Here is a 22,738-nt window from a genome sequence, read left to right on the forward strand (position 1 = left end):
GCTACCTATTACCGTAAGTGTACTGCTCTAAATGTTCCCATGTGAAAAGCACATTTACATTCTGAATACATGGTAATTAAATTTTCTTGTATCAGTAGCAGTTACACGTCCAGTTATAGTCAACAGTGCATTTTGACTGCATGGTTGTACATCTACAGCAGTGACTTTTGGACTAATGTACATAAAAACATTTGACTTTGCTGGTTCAGAATATCACTGCCAAAGAGGAAGCGTGTGCAACTGGAATCTAAACACAGAGCATATCACACAGAATACATTTTGATGTGAAATTGGTGGTACAGCCTGATCTGGAGCGCTGCACCGGTCGTTCCCAGTGAGGACGTTGCAGGGTTCAGAGAAAAACAGTGACAGAAACCAGAAAGATCAGGATTGTTCAGGACAGCAATGAACAGACAGGAACAGAATAAAAGGATGCATAGATGGCATAGGGAAAGTAAGCTGGTGCTTTCTGTTCTCCCAGCAGCATGGTGTGTGAATAAGAGGACATTAAAACCTAGGAATTAAAACCTAGTAAATTCAAAGCTGGTAAGATACGTGCTTTCATTCAATAAGTAATTAGAGCACTCTTCTCTGGTAAGATACGTGCTTTCATTCAATAAGTAATTAGAGCACTCTTCTCAGGCTGTTGATGAAATCTTTCAAAATTTTTGGTGTCAAGAGGGACAGGACATTCTTGTGGACTGAGACAACATCCAGATCTCCATCTATGAACAGCCAGTTTTGAAGAAAAGTGCATCAACTTCGTCCTTTTTATTCCAAATTGACAAATAGGACTTTTTTGGTTGGAGATTTACCCCACATCTAGTCATTGAACAGGATCCTTTTTTGCACTCCTTGTGACTGCTGCTCACCACTCTTGGAATTAGGGGATTGGGATGGGGAAATGCTTGTAACTTTCTACCTTAAAGATGAACCCTGTGTGTCATCTACTGGTGTGCCTGCACCTGAAGTGCGCGAGACCCACATTCCAGTTCCTACTCTACTGGTGGTTTGAACCACAGAAGTGACTACTATCATTTGGTTATTGACTTCCACTGTGTGGCTCTCAACCTCTATCCCACCGGACTACTGTGCTGCAAAACTGAAGGTCACGGAGAAAGTCTGTTTTTTAATGCCCAGCTATCTACATACACAAAGAATATTGGAGATGTGGAATCTTGACGTGAGATCCCCCCTCAGCCCAAAAAATAATTATTAAAAAAAATTGATTAAATCTGATAGTCACCTGAATCTACAGCTGTTTTATCTCAAATGAAACTGGACTTCACCCAAGCACCTTCTTTGCATTCCAGATCTTTTTACAGTGCTATACCTGGGATGGTCAGCATTTATTTTGGATAGCTGCATTCTCTAAAGCAAATACACTGTTGAATATCAGAAGCCAAACAGTAACATTTACAGAATACATGGTAAAAAATAAGAAATATCTCATATCACCTTCAGAGATGTTAATGAAGTTAATGAACTCAGTTCACACTTACCTTCACTCTGCTAAAGGTATCAGTGGTGACATTATTACTGGCTGGTATTACCAATGGTATTTACCTTCACACATGCTTGCATTTGATAGCATAAACAACCTCCTTACGCAGTCCAGAGGACTAGTTATGCTAAGAAATAAATTTTGGCATTCAATTTCTACTCTGCCTATATATACTCTGTGTAAATAAGCTGTACAATTGTTCTAGATTGATTGGCTGCTAAAACTTCCCCCTCATTTGTCTTCAAGAGTGGGGATTAGAGGCATATAGAGGTTACAGCTAAATTTGAGTGGCAGTAAGCACTTGAAAGAAAATAGCTTATTTTTCAGAAAAATACTGTCATAAGATGAAACACAACAGAAAAAGATAGAGAGGACTCCATCTCCTACAATGATGCAAGTAACATACAACCTACTTAGTCATCCAGAAATGATATGACTGCTTGTTCAGGTTTGTTTGTAGTTTTATTTTACACTTTGCTTTTTCTGGAATTTCCTGTAATTCTTAATATAATCTAATTGCCTGTCTTAAATCTCACATATGGAGCATTTACAGAATGAAATTAGGGCAAGGAAGTGACTTGCATCTTTGGGTAGCCTCAGTATAAGACCAAAATAGACTATGACTTGATGCTACTGTGGTATCAGCTATCAATGTGATCAAAAAGCCCAGCACAGGCAGCTTTTACCAGCCCTTGGTGCTTATCAGCCAGTGGCCCAGAGGTCACGCAGACCACATGGCTCACAACGATTCTCCAACTGGGCAACACTGGGGGATTCACGTTTTTACCAAGAGTCCACATATCCCACTGCAACTACATCCGTTAGAGCAGCTACCGGTTTTTCATCATTCCTGCCCTCAGCGACTGCCACTAGAGCGTTATAGATACCATCACCAGTTACACTAGCAGAGTCCTTCAGAGCTGAGGCTCTTCAGAGTGCAGAATGAAGGCACACACATCCCCCACAGGGGCACCTAAGGAGTCACATGCCTGGCAACCATGCAGGCCAGGAGATAACGCAGAACAATGATAGCATGCATCGATAACTGAAGTGTGCCCCTTTGCCTGAGGCAGAACATAAATTCCATCACCTCCATGCACACTGGCAACCCCTGAAAGACAGTACTGATGTTAACACGCTCAGCACTCCTCAGGCTGTAATTAACTTTGACCCAACTCCAAAGGGGACGGCTGGCTTTTCAGTCACCTACCTGTTGCTTTGTGTAGTAGATGTTGAGCAAGAGATTACTGCTTGAAGATCCTGCTGTTGACTGTAGGGCTTACCTGACTACATGAAACTCAAAGTATTGCTGGACTTCTTTACATGTGTGTAGTTTTGGAGTCGCTAATCCCCACTATCACCATCTACCCATATGAGTATCTATACGCACACCCATATGCATACGCACGCACACACACGAAGCATTCCCGACCCTTGGGAACTCTGTCCTCTCAGCCACGCTACAGATTTACCTGAAGACAACCAACATTTCTGTTCCAGATAAACACATACCACAGAGTGAAGTCATATGCAGTGGTTGGGCATCTGCTGCAAAAATACCAACCCAAAATTAGTGTAGATGTAACCAAAGTAAAACACTACTTCTTCCAACGCTTTGTTTCTAAAAGCGGATTTCAACACCTGTATTTTTTCTGATGTTGTTACTACCACCCCAACTTTGGATTGTATAGCTACAGTTTCTATTTTAAGTCTTTACTGAAAATCATTTTGCTCTCTCCCATGGCAATGAAACAAAGTGGGTCTGAACAGATGAGTTACAACTCTCACCCTTAGACTGAAGTACCAAACCAGCAGTGTCTGCACAGGCTTTCAGTAATGATACGTGGATGTGCATGCACATGCCTTCTATTTTAACATTTTAAAGATTATGCTAAAATATTTTACATCCCCAGAAGTGTGCTTGCCACACCTGTGAGAGAGAAACAGTAATGGTCACTGGGCCACAGGATAACCACTTAAATGAGAGTACTTTTATAAAAGTCTAGGGGATTTTTTTTCTCCAACCAGAGTTTAAACTGAAGTCATGTCTGTTCTACACAAAAGTTAAAGCTTTCACTTTTTTGTAACAGTAAAGATTTGGGTGCTTCATTAAAATTTTGAATCCCACACTGTGTACAAGCGTACACTGCAGCGAGTATGGGCATAGAGCTTCAAGTTTCCCTAACTACCACAAAAAGGAAGCAACAATTAGTATATTAACAACTGCTTTTTGAATAGAATATAAAAATTACCTATGCCAGCTTCTCGAATTCACAGAAAGCAAGCATATAAATAACCATACATACACATTCCAGTTGGATGGAGGCCACCACACTAAGAGTAAGCGGCTCAGATGTGAAGAGGAAGTCGTCTGCAAGAGATACCTACTGACAGATTGTAGCAATGCATTAGGGGAAAAACACAAGTTTTTCCTAGACTTCACTTTAGTACTGAACCAAAAGCTAAAAAAATAATAAAAAAACCAAAAACATTCTCAATAAAAATGGACACACACTTGTTCCTAAAACAGACTGCATTCATCAAATAAAAGAGCAATCCTTCTGTCATTAAAGTGTCACTCAAAATGAAGACCAAAATAATTGCTTCAATGTTCTACTTCAAACCCCCATTCCTAAAACACGATATATTGGTAAATTACAGGCAAAAATTTATAGCAACATACCTATTAAAGATCAACTCCTTATGTGAAAATGTTAATTTTGCTCATTTCTGTAATGGTTATGTAATTTTATTTATGTGAATCCAGATGAGAAGAAACTTTAAATCAAGCCCGAAGTGACCATTAAGATGGAGAGACCAAAAGTAGCTCTTACTAGGCTATATAGGCAATTACATAAAGAGTAGAATAAAGAATATCACCTTTCAGGTGACAGCAATGGCCTAAGCAGCTACTTTCATCATTAAGCTTCCAATTCATACACTCTTTAAAAGAAAGTAATTTTATGCCATTTTCCTCACCCCTTCCTGCACACCAAGAAGCTTTACCTACCCCTCAAAGAAGATACCCCATAAAGGACAGACAATAGCATGTGACAACCAAAAGCACTTTAACATAAGAACACTAACAGAGTAAGTTTGAGAACATTAAATAGGCAAGAGATAAAAATGCAAACAAGTAATTTATGTAAAAATTAATGAGAGTAATTTCTGCTGGTTTAGATCTCTTCTATGACCTTAAGGCACTTACATTTATTAATAAAGCTTTGCAATTACCTCCTGTAATTCTGTACTCATGCCCTGCACTGATTTACAGATACGGCAATTCTGAAAGAGATTAGCTCTGGTAAAGATCCAAAGTATTAAAAAAAAGTCTTCCCAATTGTCACTTGTCTCTGCCTCCAAGTAAGCTAGTCAGACAGGCTGGCTGCTCTGAAAGAAAAATCAGACAAGTGAGCTGAGTCAATCAGAAAGTTATTGGCTGTTTTGTTGTCATCGCTGCTGCTCTGTTGTTGTGTTTATTTTAAAGAAAAATTAAAGTATACATCTACTGCTTTCCTATTGGCTGAAATACACAATACAGCTACAGTTTTAGTCTAAACATAAATTATGTCAGAGTAGCAAAAAAAAAAAAACAACCAACCATGCTTTCCTAATTCTGTTTCTTTGTGATCACATAGGTTCCCTGAGACAATTTCAGCAGAAGAAGTATTAGGAAAGCAAGTGACTTTTTCTGCATTCTCTAATAAAGCAGAAGGAATAGGAAGAGAAGCAACCAAATCTCCATAAAACATCAGTAGTCTGTAAGTAATGGACTGCTTTATTTACAATGGCACATCCAGTTATTTATAATGTGGTTATTTAGAATGTACCATAATCACTGATTTTAGAAAATTATTCTATCCAAATGCAGCTACATCATGCTTATTGGTTTTGCCTAGCAATTAATATAACCCCAGATCTGGGGTCAGAACCTTTTACTAGCTGTAATAAAGCAGTACCTTTTAACAAAAAAACCCAAACAAAAAACCCAAAGAAAACAGACCTTAGTTTTATTTTTCATATTTACATATACAGAAGTTTTTGCATTAAAAAACTTGAAAACCAAACCATCTGTACATATAATACAGCAATTAAAGTTTCCATGAATAAAATCTTAAATTTGCAAATTGATTTGAAAATCATTATATTAAATAAAGCAGCATTAAAATTCAACAAATGGGGAGGAGGATGAAGAGGAAAATAGCGACCACATAACATTTGCATTCTGCCCTTCCTACGTATCTTTTACGCTAGTTGAACCTTTGTTCTCAGTGTAACCTGAAAAACCTCCAAATTCTTGAGTTTATTTCACTTGCCTGCAATAATTCCAGTAGGGCCTGCACTGGTGAGCTACAGTAACTTCTCTTCAGGAACAGACAGTCCATCTGTATACTTTACACATAACTCCATATTCTGTTTCCGGGTTTCCCTCTTATTTTTTCCCAAGTAAAGCTTCACTTTTCTGTGCAGCTTTCCAGATGGTGAACTATGTGCAGTGCTGGCAGCCAATTCATTAAGTTCTTTGTTTATAGCAGTATCAGATACCTCAGCCTCCAGAGCTACATTGTGCTGCATCTGTTGATGATTATCACATAAATCACAATGTTTCTTGACAAACGTAGGATTGGCATCTGTTTTTTTCAAACACTTTGCTGGTAGAACTACTGCATTATTTAATTTTCGTTTTGGCTGTAACAGGTTTTTGTCTTTTTCACTAAAATCTGTAACTCGAATATGAGAATATAAAGTACACACGTCTTCCTGAAAACACTGTAAATTTTTTTTATTTACTTCTGGTTCCAGTATTTCTTTACTGAATGGCTCATAAGCTTGAGACAAGTTCTCAGTGTATGTTTTGTCATCTTTCTGAGGAGGTGGTTCTATGAAAATGGATGATACAATAGTCTCTCTCAAGTTTGCAGCACAGGAGCAACCAGTTTTAATATTTTCATCATTATTTATGAACTTACTTTTCAGTTCTGAAGGTTGTGACAGATGACAATAAAGAACTGAACAGACAGATCCAGAAACAGGGGTAGGTATTGGCATAGAATTTGGTTGTACTTCTGTAGGCTGGCGATCCAGTTTGAGCGCCCGCATCGCGGTATCCTTCCATGAGTAGCTTTTCAATGAAATGCGTTGCTTTTTCAGTCGTTCTTTCAGCTCATCTGGTCTAGTTATCTTTCCAATAATAGGAGAAAAATATCCTGTACTACATTTTGTCCTACAATGAAATTGTTTAAAAGAATTAACAAACACTTGAAAGAGACATGAGTAACATAACTCCATATGCAACTGATTCTAGAAAAGCAACCAAACTGACAAAGCAATTTTTGTTTTTACATTTAAGATGTATTTAGGGTAGCAACACACTATTCCTACAGGAACACAGGAGTGCCTCATAGTTGAATTTGATGTTTTCTTGATTTCTACAGCTCATAAAATTGTTTTAAAAATACATGAAGTAAGCAGTCTAGTATTTCAGTAAATCTCAATTCACAGTATTAAGAACAAAAGAAGTTAATGAATATAATGCAATGACTATAATTACAAATATTCTACAATATATACACACAAAATTAGCATATAGATGCTTTTCTTGACATAGTATTTCAAACCTAACCACTCTGAGTATTTTTAAATCACAAAAGTAATAGAGGCTTGCCTTCATTAGGCTATCAGTTGTTTGACTCTATTTGCATTTCCTTTGATTTCACTAAGTGTATCTTTATTTCTTAAGTACTTTTTTTTTTTTTAAATAAAAGTGAGACAGTTATTCCTGACTCATTTGCAAACAAACCAGAGCAATTTTGAATTGAGCTACTGTTCCAAGTAATGAAGACACTGGCTTCATGTCTTGGACTGCAGGCAGAAGTCCTTCTCTCCCATTTAAGATTTTGAGCCACGAAGAAGAAAGGAAAATCTGCTTTCTTTGTCCAGCAAAGGCAGGACAGAAGCTAAGAGGCTTAGAGTATAGATAGGAAGATCTAGATTAGGCTAGGAAAAGTTTTTCAACATGTAAGGAGATCAGACTGACCAAGGAAGATATTATTTCCTTTTTTTAGGCTACTAAGAATGTCAGAAAGTTTTTAGAGCAAGGTGTCCAGACATTGCTGTCCTTCTGTGAGCAGTATTTTAGCACAGTAGATTTTGCTTTTCTGAAGCTGAAGGACAGATAAGACAACTTTTGGCAATTCCTGTCAGCCCCATTTTCCTGTGATGTTCACTTCTAATGTTTGGAGTTTTTCTCCTAACTTCTGCTTTATAGAACTGATTTGTCAGGTACGACTGTATTACAAGTTTCAGTGATTTCAGACTGAAAAATCAGAATTTATTCTGTATCAGATTCAGAATTTCAGATCTCAGTATCTTTATGGTCAATGTCTGTGGTGGGATGACCCTGGCTGGGGGCCAGGTGCCCACCAGAACTGCTCTTTCACTCCCCCTCCTTAACTAGACAGGGGAGAAAAAGTACAATGAAAAACTCGTGGGTCGAGATAAGGACAGGGAGAGATCACTTACTAATTATCATCACGAGCAAAACAGACTGAACTTAGAGAGGGAATTCATCTAATTTATTACCAAGCAAAACAGAGTAGAAAGTCAAATCTTAAAACACCTCCCCCACCCCTCCCATCTTCCCGGGCTCAACTTCACTCCCGGCTTCAACCTCCACCCCCCCAGCAGCACAGGGGGACGGGGAGTGGGGGTTACGGTCAGTTCATCACACATTGTTTCTGCCGCTTCTTCATCCTCAGGGGGAGGGCTCCTCTCATTGTTCCCCTGCTCCAGCATGGAGTCCCTCTCATGGGAGACAGTCCTTCACGAACTTCTCCAACATGAGTCTTTCCCACGGGCTACAGTCCTTCATGAACTGCTCCAGGGTGGTCTCTTCCATGGGGTGCAGACCTTCAGGAGCAAACTGCTCCAGCATGGGATCCCCCATAGGGTCACAAGTCCTGCCAGCAAACCTGCCCTGGCGTGGGCTCCCCTCTCCACGGGGCCACCGGTCCTGCCAGGAACTTGCTCCAGTGTGGGCTTCCCATGGGGCCACAGCCTCCTTCAGGTGCCTCCACCTGCTCCAGAGTGGAGTCCTCCACGGGCTGCAGGTGGAATCTCTACACCCCCTCATCTTTCCTCCACAGGCTGCAGGGGGACAGCCTGCTTCACCATGGCCTTCACCACGGGCTGCAGGGGGATCTCTGCTCCGGCGCCTGGAGCACCTCCTCCCCCTCCTTCTGCACTGACCTTGGTGTCTGCAGAGTTTCTTACATCTTCTCACTCCCCTCTCCGGCTGCAAAAGCTCTCTCTCTAACTGTTTTTTTCCTTCTTAAATATGTTATCACAGAGACACTGACTGGCTTGGCCTTGGCCAGGGGTGGGTCCGTCTTGGAGCCGGCTGGCATTGGCTCTATCAGACACCGGGGAAGCTTCTAGCAGCTTCTCACAGAAGCCACCCCTGTGGCCCCGCCCCGCTACCAAAACCTTGCCACGCAAACCCAATACAATGTCTTAACCCACAGGGTCTTTAGAATTTAGAACATGTAACTTACCTTTTTATTTTTTTTGCATCATCTTTGTATTCGACAAACTCATAAACAAACTTTGAGATGATATCATCAACAACTTGATACTGCGTGCTTTGTGCAAAATTTTGGTGCTGTTCACTTTCAAGATGCTGGAATTAAAGAAAAAAAATGAAACAAATCTAATACTACAGATACAAATATACAAGTTAACAGTATGATATGGAGCAGTAAGTAAATGTCATTAATTTATTACCAGTGTCTGAGACATGATCTATTAGTGCTTTCAGCTACCATGTATAGAGGCAGCAATGAAGAATTAAAACCTATAAGGGAAAAAAAATACCCACTTCCTGCTTTTTAGGAGATAGATTCAGAAAATCTTACATTAAACTAGCAAGTAGAAACCATTGTTGATATTACACTTAAGAGATATGACTGTATCAAAGCATACACTTGACATGTCACATACAGTTTGCAGATCTTCATATTTCTTCCCACAACATTCACAATATCCTCTCTTCTTTTTGTCCTTCTGAGGGAGCTGAACAGAAGTTCCACAGTCCTTGTCACTATTTATTTTGTTTCTGTTAACAGAAGAGATATGTTAATGAGTCTCAAATACAGAGCTGAGCTCTATACTTGCCTTTCACAGTATGTTCGTTCTTAATTGGAAAAAAAAAAGATTTATTTCCCCTCAAACTATTTACATTATGTTAGCCAATATTTAGAAAAAACAAGAGAAAAATTATGCATTAATTAAAAAAAATATTTACTGCAACAAGACAGGCAAACCTTGTGGAACTATACGTAAGCATAAAACATCCAGGTTAGTACAGATGTACTACCATCACTGACTCAAAATAAACAATGCAAAATTGCCAAACAAAAAAACTCCTCGACAAATCAAGGGATATATTGAAATCTCTGTGTATAGATGATAAAAGAAAAGGAGATTCGATAAAATCAAAACTAGAAAAAGAGAAAAAATTCTTCTAACATCTCATCTACTGTATTTTTGATGCCAAGAGAACACGCAGTAAAAACATTTGTCTAACAGATGACCTCTCAATCTCTGGTAAAAGTAAAGAACAGTCGTATTTGTCAGTTATATGTAGCTTTTGAATATGCTGACTAAATGCCATTTTCTCCTGTTTCTCTAGGTACAGGCTAAGTGGAAGTAAGACGAAATGAACCTCAAGTTCTTCATGGAGATTAAAACACGAAGAGGTTTTCAATAGCTGCTCCATGACCTTCAGAGCCCTCAGCTGGGGAGAGCTACTGTTTGCTGCAATTCACTATTAAATTACCTAAGGGTGATATGCTAGTGGTACAGCAAAACCATCAATCTCTACTTCCCTTTTACTTCAGAGGAATAGTGCCATCTCCCTGTCTAGCCAAAAATCATTCTGACAGACTTTACCAAGTATCTGCATAGATGTAAGCTCAGGATTTTACATCAAAAAACCTGTCCTGAAAAATCTGACTTACAAAGCATAGCAATGTATTGCTCAGCATAGTAAGTGTACATTGCTTTCAACAATCACTTTCAATCAACAAATCTAAATTGGCAACACTTGCCCCAGCATTTGTTGGGTTCCAACAGGATAGGTTCCACATCTGTGTACTTTTGCTATGACACTAGCCTCTTCACCTTCCCTCTTTAGAACTGTAAAAATCACAGAGAACCAGTAAAGCAGGATATAACCAAAGGCATTTATCATCTGAAGACTGAATAATGTCTGCAGGTCTTGCCTGATGCAGAAGCAAGTCGAACTGACAACTTAAATTCAACAAGCTTTTCTCCCAGATAAAGATAAAACAAGTGAGCACTCCCATTTCTCTCTCCTGAAACTGACATTCCTCACATTTACCTGCTGAGTATGAAATAATCTCCCACCTAACTATCTCTTTGGCATGCGCCAAACCTGAAAGATTAAATGGGAATATTCATTCGAACCATTCTCCTGAAGTTTTCAATTATATCATACTCCTTAATCCACAGAAATGAAAAGAATATTTCCTTTTCCCCCCCACCTTTTTTCTTTTTATTTAAATGCTTTAAAAAGAATGGGCTTAACTCCCTCTAAAAAAGACACCATCATAGACTGCCTTACTATTGCAAAGGTTACTGCTGTAAGCAAAGGTTGCTTTGCTTTTTCATGCTGCTACATTCATTGCAAATAAAAAATATAAATAATCATGGCAATATCAGCTGAAAACCTCCAACAATATAATAATGGTGAAGAATGAATAGAAACTGAACAGTGGAGAAGCTATTTTAGAAAGAAAACAAGTATCAAACCTAATTAAGTCTTAGAACCCGAGGACAGAAAAGCAGCAAAAGTTACTAGATACAGAGAGTTGCACATATAGAAAAGCTACCTTTCACCCAAATATCTCTAGTCTCTCACGTGAATCAATTTTAGAAGTCAATGAAAGAATCATTAATACTCCAGATATACTAGGTAGAAGAAACTCAAAACAACAGTTTCATTCACAAAAAAAAAAAAGCCCAACAAACAAAACTGATAATTAGGACTCCTAAGTAGTTTCAAATCATAAAATTGATTTACTGGAAGTCCTAGCTGCATCTGGAATGCTCAAATAGAGCCTGAATGTCAAAATGTATCATATAAACACCTGCTGTAAGACCAACTGCAATTCTACTGGGCAGCTGGCATCCACTTTTCAACTCTGAAGAGTTGAAGCACTATTTACAGAGTCTAATTTTTATAAATTAGACTTTATCAACAATGCACACTCTTTACCAACAATGATTTTGCACTATGACTGAATATCACTGTTTTAAAAAATTTTAACTGCCTACTTTAGCATTATACTGACAAATATAAAAAGAAGTCGTAAGAAATCCACTTCCTGTAAAATACTTACTGGATGGCATCCAGGATGAGGACAAAGAAGAAACCAGTGGCAGAAAGGAAAAAAATATCTTATGCTGACCCACAGTGATAGGAGAAGGCTGCATTTTTGGATGTATGCATCTGTATGTCCAAAAAAAGGACTAAAGACAGGATAAAGAGGGTACAGAAAGACAGACAGACACCAATAGTTACAGTGCAGCAAATACATCAGCTGAGACATGGCTATTCGTATTAAATATCACACAAAAATAGAAGCAGAGCAATTATTTTAGAAAACAATTACTTTACAAGTATTTCAGAGAACCGCCCTTTCCTCTATCCACATCTCAATAACAAAGTTTCAACAAACCTTTGCTTAGACTGAGTTTGCTTTTGACCAGAAGGATGCCTCTTATCCACTTCAAATGGACTATACGGTTTTGGAACACAGTAGTTCAGAACTGGAAAACTGGGTAACTGCAGATAAAACGGTCGGTAGTGGCTGTATTAGACAAAACAAGCACGTTAGAACCATCAGAAATGGAAAAGGGAGTTTATAGCACAGATTACAGTCAGGTCAAAAATCTTGAAAAAGTGTTTCTCTCTTACATCTAACGTACACAGAATGCCAAGCAGATAAATATCCTAGAATATGTCATTCCTTCCTATAAACTTGATACTTTCTCAAAGTAGATTTGCCTTGAGTTTCCATAGCTGTCTTATACATTCCCTGGGGTATGGCTTTCATGCCCATTTACTGTTGAGCGTTGGGTAGCCAATAAGAACAATTTAGATGATGGTGCATCTGTGTTCCTGAGAAGTAGCTATAGCAGTTCCTAACATTCAATGCATTATTTTTTTTTTCCATTTTACCATTTTCTTCCTTTTTGACAAGTTTTAATCAATTCACCATTCAAAATATAAAAACTGACCTTTTCATTTTCCAGAAAGATCATTTTTCCTGTACAGTATTGTACTTAAAAAGATATCAGAACTAGCAACTGTACCATTGCTCTGAATATATTAAAATTGTTTAAAATAGGGCATGCCAAAAGTTCACATACTGAATCATTTGACTGAAATGCTGATGCCAGAGTTCAGTCTCATTTTTTCCCCACATTACTATTATAAGCTACCCAGGCAGAAGAAAAAGAAGAAATCTGGAAAACATAATAGGGACAGCTAAGCATCTTGTTCTGCTTCTGAACTGTTACTTATGTTGTACAAACATTAAAAAACATTGTTTGTATTACATAAACATTTAAGTGTTTCAGGTGTTTGGTACCCAACTATATTCAGAAGCTAAAATTCATACATATTTATATGCGAATTTCTTGTACTTATAACCGTGTTTGTTCAATTCTCCCCACTACCCTCACGTCCCTCATACCTATTACCAACTCATAGTTTAAGACCAGGATTAGATCTCTTTTTTTTTTTTTTTAAATTCAGGAAGGTGTCAAAGAAATCAGGCCAAAGAATTTGGAGCTTATAAACACCATCATAAAGCAGAAGTTAGTTAAGAATATAAAAGTGCAAAACATGCTGTGCAGAACTGCACTTTTTTATAATTCATTGTTCTCTCAACTTCTGGCAAACTGGTATTTCCTTACACAACCAGGTCTGATCAATTACAGTACCAGAAAGATGTGAAAATTTTAAAGGCCAAAAATATCAGATTTCATGGTACTGTGGATATTGAAATCAGATTAATAGCTTTTTTTTTCCCTTTTAAAAAGAAATGATTGAACAGGAAATTAAACCTAATTTCAAGGGATGACTTGAACTATAACGACTTCCCTTTCCTTACATCTAAACAGTCTCTGCAGGAGATGAACATTATTGAGTTGGGACTACAGGACTGGAATTTAGCATACAAAGTTTTATTGGCCTTTTGGGCTATAGGATTTGGATCTAAGAAAAGATGTCAAGGTTCAAAGCTCCCAGGCTTCCTCTTCATTCATATGGCTGTTGGCAGAAAGTAACCCAACGAACCCACTCATGGTCTACAAACTGGAGGTACGTGTTAACTTTCCACTTCCATTACCTTTTGCAAATATTCCTTACTATACTACTACCTGCTCAATCTCATTCAGTGGCTACACACAGTTACCTATCCAGAGCATGCGGAGATGAAAATTTTGTATCTTGTTATAAGATGACAATATACCTGGCACCTAAAGTCAGGAAGTGGAAGGAAATTGAAATCTGAAGGCCACTTCCTCATGGCATACCAAATGTTTCTGAATTACTCAGTTTCAGAACCACGTTATTGAATGCATGAAGAGAACACTTACCGACTTCTATCTTCCACCTTGACAAATGGATTTTTCAATTTACCTGTTCAAGGGGGAGAAAAGGCAATTAAGAGAACAATACTTTTCTTCATTCAGCAAGTTACTCCAGTGGCTGAATAAATAAGCAGACATTATTTTAGAACTCATTATGTACATGTTTTGACAAACTTTTGATTTTCATGAAGTTCTTCTACATGCTTTTCTTAGACATACAAATCAGAATACAGCAGCACACTTGACCAGATGAGAACTGTAGAACATTTTTAAGCATTCAGAACGTAAGGCAAAACAAAACACTCTACAAATATTGAAATACTTACTTCTTGACTTTGGAGCAGTAACTTGTTTTCCCTGTTGAAAAAAAAGATAGAAAGTATAAAATCCCTGTGAATATTAGTCTGCATTTTATTAAAGATTTAGCTGTAACCAATTTTAAGTTATAAGAGTCTCCCTATGTTAATCATGACTTCATAGACAGTCATGATAAGTTTTGCAGGAAACTAAGTTCATTAATACTTCCAAAATAGGGTGACATGCTTCACAAAGAAATGGTTATTTCTATACCGCAAAAACACATTCTCCTTGAGATGTTTCCATTTCTTTTTCCTAAAACCAAAATCAAACAGAAAACCCACATAGGTAAATTTATTCACTTATTCTCTCTCTTCCCCCAAAATACGTCGCCATGGTTGAAAGTTGATTCTGAAATACAGATAACATTTTTACAATGCTGTATAAATGCTAATAAACAACAAGCTGTAAAATGCCACCAAAAACTGCAAATAGCAACATTCTCCAGTTAAAACAATTCTTCTCATTTGAATGGATTTACACAGGTTGGGGTTTTTTTTGTTTTGGTTTGGTTTTTTGTTTTGTTTTGGTTTTTTTTAGCAATGAAGATTAAAATTAAAAGGAGTATTTCCTCTTCAGAAATGAGTAAAGTCTACATTCAAGCAACAGCTGTTAGCTGTAATTGATTCTGGTAAAGATACAAAGTCATATTTTATACTACTTGCAAAAAACCCCCACCCTGCTATCTATGAACACTGATACACTGATGATTTAGCAGAGGATTTCATGTGGCCTCAATAATTAGCTAATATTGTATTCCAAAACAACATAACATACGCTAGATGGTACATTTCCATTTACTTACCACAGACCCCTGCCTAGAATAGGTAATTGTACAACTTCACATGTTTACATTACAGAGCAACTGCAGATGGAATGCACAAGCGGCTGAAACAGTTTCAGTGTCTCACTCTATCATACACTAAAATCTGGAAATGTTGCGATTTTTACATGCCAGCTACACATTATTGGCAGAATAGCTCAAAGATGTGTTATACAGATTCTTTAGAAGACCAGGAAGGAAAAGATGCAGAGTTGAGCAACTGTCACAGATTCCCTAGAGACAGCTTCTTCAGGAAATGTAACCGATTCTTCAAAATGGTCCATCAAAAGGAAAGGGTTTCTAATCAGTGTGTCATAGCGAAAATTATACAAGGCAACTTAACCACAGTTTACATCATACTAAAACCAAGCTACATTTTTTTTAAATTATTTATTATTTTTGAGGCAGGCAGAATGGAAATTTCAGACAGTTCAGTACTTCTGATTGTTAGATAGCCTTTGCAAGAGCAAAGGTCTACACATTATTTAATCAATGCTACTATGGAATTTACTTTTAAATAATGCTGAAATGTATAGCTAATACTTTCTATTTTTCAAAGATGGTTTTAAATTCATAAAACATACTGGTCTGTGAAAAATTGAATATGAGCAAGACTTTATTAAAATAAAATCTGTAAGCTTCACAGTAGGCAGTATTTAGTAGACCTGTGTTTTCTCAGTTAATGGAACAAATGACGTTTTCACAAATGGCAGAGCCACTTACCACATCTTTAAAAGAACTGCCTGCTCTCTTGAATAGGTAGAGCTCCTTTTTCTTTTGTTCAATGTAATTCTTAACATCTGGCAAAAAGAGGGAGAATTATACTCAGCTGAGTTTATTTTTGTATGAAGTAATTTGTCATTTTTAATATTTAGACTTCATCAACAGAATAAATGTACGTTACAAGTGCAACATAGGCTTCATCAAACAAAAATATTTACCATCAATATGAAGTATCTTCACTCCCCAACTCAAAGCATTGGACAATATACTACCAGAGGGGATTAAGTCCTGCAAACAATAAATTATATTAATAATTTTAAGCAATATATCGTAGATTATGTAAAATAATTAGAAATATATTACAACATGTAATATGAAAGCTGAGATCAAAGTGCAGATGCTTTGCTTCTTGCAAGAAGACTACGGCTCTCCTCAACTGACTGTTCTATCTCTGTGTCACAGCGCTTCACTATCAAAAGATTATATTTAACGTTTCATAAAGCCAGACCTGTTCTCTACTGCCACATTTTATAGTGACTAAAATTTGAAGACAGTGAATTTATACATTAACTTCACAAGCACCTCTCAAATGCTAGCTATATTAGCAATCCTGATAAATTATAATTCTGGTCATAAGACTCCACAGACTTTCAATTCTTCAAGAAGTATCCAGAAAGCATGACCTGACAGTTTTACCACTCTTACTACTGCTTGTTTTCTAGAAGAGGAAAACACAAGTTTCTCAAGCATGAATTTATTGATTACTTGGCTTACCTGTTCTTTGATTGCTTTTTCAACTAAGGATTTTCCTCTGCTCAAACGTACCTATATTAAAACAGAAACACATTTGTAGCAAGTTAGAACTCATTTCAAAAAAACAAAATGTAAGACAATTTACATTACTGCTAACAAATAAGAATTTTAGCTATGATAGTCTCCTTTTTTTACTGTACTGCTAGTTTTCATTAACTCGCATCTTCCCCACAAGGTTAGGGTTGATACGGGGCGGGCGGGGGGAAGAAGGAGGAGGGAAAACCCAACAAAAAACTAGTTATTTTCAGCCAAAGCAGGTCACCACATGGCCGAAGCAATGTTAGTGCTGGAACAACAAAGATGGTGGGAATAAGCAGCCAGTGGCACATGCCAAAAAATGAGGTATCATAAGCTGGACTTGTGCCAAATTAAGCTAACAGTCATGAATATAATCATAGCCTCCATCTTATTCCCATCTGTTCTATAACTAGTGCATTTCTGTTTGTACTGTATGCTGTTTGTTCATAATAAGCATGCCTTTACCTATCTAGGTTATTTGAAAAATGAGGTGATCTCACCTATGCAATGCAAAGACCAGCCCACAGACTTGCTCACTGTCATGTTTCTAAGTACCACATATATGGTACAGCTAATTGTTTCCAAAGGTATTTTGAAAGGACACAAGACTTGCCCATGTAAGAAACTCCATGCACAAATTCAGATACTGTTGCAATTAATGTGACCCTAAGAGCTCAGAAAAACTTAATACTCATAATGTTCAATTTTGATTATTTCCCTGAACTACAGTCAGAGTGCTCGTGTAGATATCTGCATTAACAACATGACAGCAGCCAGATATTAATAGGCTGTGTTGCTAAAGTGACAGGAACCACTGGATGCCATCGCAAGCCTATCCATACTGACCCAGCTGTCAAACATAACAATGTCAATGTTATAAGTCAGACATACTATATTAGAACAGATTTTAGTGTAGTGTAGTCTACTAATTTGTAGAAAAGGCTCCTTTTTTGAATTAGTTTTGAAACTTTGCTTAATTAGTTTGAGTCAGGTCAGACTAACTTGTTAAACTTAACTAGTTTAAAAGTATGTTTGACCTGTAAAAAAAACCCGAAAAAACCCCAACCTTATTCACCCAAGGAACTGTTGCCATCTTTAAGAAACAAAATAGGAGAAAAACTGTAAGAGCATATCCCATGGGTTGTACCCAATTTGCAGTATTATTACTAAGAAACTTACTGTATCTACTATCTTAAATGAACTTCCATCATGTCGATCTTTTTGGTTGCTAGGATGAGGTGAACTATTTCCTCCATTACGTGCAGATTCTGGGCTAGGAACAGGAGAAATCTGACCAAGAGTTGGTGCAAATTTTGCCTCCTTTTTATTAGACACCAGATAGCTGATATCTTTACTAAGAAAACTCTCCACTCTCTAAATATAAAGATATAAAGCAAGTAATTATTTCAGGACAATAAATCAGTAACTCAATTTTACATTGTATAAAAAAAAGTGACAAAACTTCTAGAATAATTAAGTTCAGAAACATTGAATTAACAAGACAGTATTTTCTAAAGATCTGGATGACAATTATAACTGAGCTGTAGTAGCATCTTACCAGTCACAAATTCTAATTTCAATTTCTTAATTTTGAAATCTCTATCAAGAGAGCTTTGTTTTGATTATTATCATTCTTTGAACTGTCTAGCTTAATACTTTCCAATTAGAAGAATTCAACTACTGCATTGAGAAGGAAAATCATGGTTAATAGAATTTTATGTAACAGAAATTACATAGAAGTGTTCAGCTAAACTTAAAGGCACGTATATGCAAACATAATTTACAGCTTGCAAGAAGCTATAAATTCATTTGAGTTTAGAACCAGCAGAAAAGAATAAAATTTCAGGATAGTTACCATGTTTCACACCTACAGTATTTACAACACTTCTCAAAAAATATAGAAGACTTCAGTATATTCATAGTATTTTCACACTCAGCAAGACAAAATAGGTGGTTATCCTATGCCTATTCTCTTCCATTTTGCTCCTTCAGTCTTCCATTACCAACTGTCATGATTATCAAATCTATTTGCCTTATTATTTCTTGCCAGTTTACATAGCTTAAAATATTTTGTCTTCTCCACTCATCAGTATGGAAAGCACAAATTGCACAGGCAGCAAGCTTCAGACTGTGCCTTCCAATTCTGTTCTTTGTACTTTTTACAGAAATGGGACATACAGAGAGGCACTTTTGAGCGCACTCCACACAAGTAACAAAGAATCACATGTGGTAGTTGAACTTGAGGGCACTAGGCACCTCAGATTTAGGCATACACTCCTCAGAATGAAACAGAAAAACTTCCTTTTCAGTCTTTCATTTGCAATCTTACCTTTCAAACATGAATTCCTAAAATTCAGTTTTAGAGAGAAAGACAAAAGATAGTGTGTGCTCATTTAATGCTAAATGTAAAGAGACGTATTTAACTTGAAACCATTACTGCTATTCCTTGCCTCTACTATAATTTCAGACAGTATCTTGATTTACAAAAGTCAACTTCATAAAACTGCTCAGCGCTCCTCTGACGTCAAAGTACTGCCAAAGCAACGTTCAGAATAGCTAGCAATTTAAGCAGATCCCTTTTGCTTCTGTGGTTAAAGGGTATATGATACTTTAACTGTGAAGATTCCTATACACTAATTCAAAATATTCAACTTTAAAGTGGACCAAGCAATTACATTGCTGCTTTGTTACTATGATATCCTGGTACTTGCTTGTATCAAAGTGTTTCTTCCATACAATACAGAGAATTGGGGGGGGGGGAGGAGGGAATATTAAGATGCTTATAAAATTTAAGTAAGAGTACTTAAAAATACTCATTAACATACTCTGTGCAGACAGTACTTACTGAAGGTACTGACTTTTAGTAAGCATATGCAAAACACTTCCTCTAATCCCTTTCAGGTTCAGCTGAACAACTTTAGTTGTAACATGTAAACATGTCAATATAGTCAGAAGCAGCAGAAAAAAAATAATGACCTCAAACAATGAAACTTATTAAATTTGGATAAAATTTTAAGCAAATAAATAATCAACTGAAAACAAACCTTTAAAACACACTTTTGTTACAATTAGCAAAGCAGCTTCTAGCAAAAAATCCACAAAATAATTTGTTGATAAGCTAATTGTTCGTATTAAACATTACAACAAACATAAAAAAGTAAGATCCTGTCACATATAAACTACAAATAACATCAAAAAGCAGTCACAAAGAACATGGAAAAGGCATGCCACATGTGCAGATTTTCTTTTAGTTTCATAGAGGTCTCTGGTCATTAACTTACCCCTCCTAGCTCTTTGAGGTCCTTTCCTACTTTTTCAGAAATCACATTTGATGGAATATCGAGGTAAAACACCTTCCCAGTGAGTGGCTTATATTTAAGTTTCTCTGTTTTTTCTGTGTCTTTTTTCACATTCTTCAGAGAAGATCTTATCTTTTCTGGTTTTGCTTGCATTCCATCTGCTGCAAAAAGAAAAGTGAATTTAACAGGACTGTGTTTTATGAACTATGTTTATTTTTTTCTTTTCAAAAAGGAAAATCCTTAAATTATGGAAACGGACAAGGCAAGCTTCCATGCAATCAATATAGAACTTCAAAAAATAGCTATATGTTAAATATGTCAAAAGCAAGACAATAATAATAATAATACCACAGATAGCCCTTAAAAGTTTCTCCTTAAAAATCATATCCTAAAATGGACTTTTTACTTCAGTTGATATACCATGCCAGCAACTTTCTCATCCAGTTTGGCAAGTATTTGCTATCTCCGTACCACAGTATATTCACTATTTGCACAGTCACTGATAATAACAAGAACATCATTTTAGAAGAGAATCTGTCTCTCTCATTCATCTGAAACAAAAAGGACTCATATAGACTCATTAGAAGAAAAAATGGTTGAAAGTAACTGAAACACCGAAAAGCACAAGACCTAGATCCTACTATTTATCTAAATTTTGAGCACCAATCTGAGATGCAGAAAAACTAAGCTTAAAGTTCCAAACCACTCTAGTTATGACCACTCTTTCTGTCCCAGTGAATTTTACTCTAAAACTAAGAAACCACATACAGCAATTAAACTGTGCTGATGAACTTTCCTGATGCTGAACACGGAATTATCCACACAGGTCTAACTGTTAAACTAGACATTTAAATAAGCAAATAAAAGTCAGAGTGAGAAATAAGCCTCATTTCTCAAGGAAAATCTTAAAGTGTGGTAGAGTTCTTAGAGAACATCAGCTCAATACTGAGTAGCAAAAAAGTATCAAAAAAGAAAAAGAATTAAAAATTTCTAAGAAACAGAAAATAAACTGCATAATTTTATTATGCCACTTTATAAGTGCAGGACTCTGCTACATCTTAAATAAAGCCTGCAAAAGAGTAACAAGGATGATCAAAGGCACAAAGAGTGACCTTGTAGATGAAGACTTTGTCAGTCTGTAAAGTAAATGATTTAAGGGAAAAAGAATAAAAATATACAAAATGAAGAATACAGAAAGGCTAAACAGCCTATTCCTGTAGAAGGGCTACAGGGCACCAAACAAAACTAGGGAGTGAGGTACAAAATGAAAAACAGGAATTGATTCTCTATGCAACAGGGCAACCCTGTGTAGCTTGTTGCCAAAGAACATTTCGATACCTAGATGTGGTTTCTAGGGGAGACTGTACAACGAAGAGGAATACTTTGAGGGGTCCTAAATGCACGCAAGTGACATGCAACTCATGAAGCCCCTATAGCTAAACATACCTAGAAAGGAGAAAAATATTATTAGGTGAAAATAATCGTACCTTCTCTGTTCTTACCCACTTCCACAGGACTCCATTTACAACCAGCGACAGAGACAAAATCATCCAAGACTTGCGTACCTCTAAGTTTTGCATTGTCTTTTCTTCCTCGCTGACCGACACCCTACTCCTAATTGCTTCTCTTCTGGAGAAGCTCAAAACAGGCAATGAGGGCTGCAGGCCTCTTCCGCGTACAAAACCCAACACGCAAAACAGTCCCTCTACTCTGTATTCGCCTAGGAAGGCGGCACCAGCACCAGGCCGCGGCTGAACGCGACCCCGCTGAGGGAGGGGAAGGCTTTAGCCCCCCGCCATCCCTCAGCCGGGGCGCAGCGCTTTCTCCCCGCCATCCCTCAGCCCGGAACCGAGGCGCAAAGCTTTCCCCCCGGGCCATCCCAGCGACCCGCCGCTTACGGGGACGCGCTCCTTTGTCGGCGGCCTCCGCAGCGCTCGGTTTCATCTTCCCGCGGAGTCACATCCTCGTCCTCGTCCTCCTCCCCGCCCGCCGGCAGACCTGCAGGGGTTCAGCAGAGCCGCTAAGCTCCCCGGCACGCAGCAGCGGCAAGCCCTCTCCCCCGGCGGCTCCAAGCCCTCCCCTCTCGCCGCAGCCCGGCCACCCTCCCTGCCGGGCTCCCGGCCCTCTCCGCCGCAGCCGTTGGGGCCGCCGCGGGTCTCCAGGCGGTGCTGGGCCGTGCATCCCCTCACCAGGCTTTCCCGCTTCCGCCAGCCCCAGTCCGCCGCGCGGGGCCTCGCTCCTCCTCCCAGAGAGCGGAGCCGCCGTCCGAGGGGCGCCCCGCCGCGAGCCGCGCTTCACCAACGGTCGGCCCCGGCCGCGCGCACGCGGCAAGGCGCGGGCAAGCGGCGGGAAAGGCGGGGACCGAGCGCCGGGGGTGGGAGGAGGAGCGCGGCGGGGAGGTGCGGGGAGGTGGGGTGAGGGGCGCAGGTCGGCCGCGGGGTCCCTCCCGCGAAGGGGAGGGCGGAAGGGAAAGCAGTGTCTCGGGCAGGCGAGGGCGGGAGGTCAGCCGCCGTTAACTGC

At 38.3% G+C, this 22,738-nt stretch overlaps 1 protein-coding gene across 1 annotated transcript; it reads right to left on the reverse strand.

The window, feature by feature from the left end:
- Positions 1–5,498: 5,498 nt before the first annotated feature.
- DBF4 (DBF4 zinc finger) lies at positions 5,499–22,666 on the reverse strand. Its single transcript, XM_054814428.1, is given in 17 exon segments — positions 5,499–5,801; positions 5,803–5,863; positions 5,865–6,728; positions 9,058–9,182; positions 9,503–9,617; positions 10,612–10,699; positions 11,926–12,035; positions 12,265–12,396; positions 14,192–14,234; positions 14,512–14,542; positions 16,089–16,165; positions 16,307–16,376; positions 16,863–16,913; positions 18,099–18,293; positions 20,201–20,379; positions 22,117–22,216; positions 22,408–22,666. Coding segments are annotated over 16 exon segments (2,250 nt in total). The 5' UTR covers positions 22,163–22,216; positions 22,408–22,666; the 3' UTR covers positions 5,499–5,738.
- Positions 22,667–22,738: the final 72 nt, after the last annotated feature.

The sequence above is a fragment of the Grus americana genome, chromosome 2 (genome assembly GCF_028858705.1).
Source record: "Grus americana isolate bGruAme1 chromosome 2, bGruAme1.mat, whole genome shotgun sequence".
Taxonomy (NCBI): Eukaryota; Metazoa; Chordata; class Aves; order Gruiformes; family Gruidae; genus Grus; species Grus americana.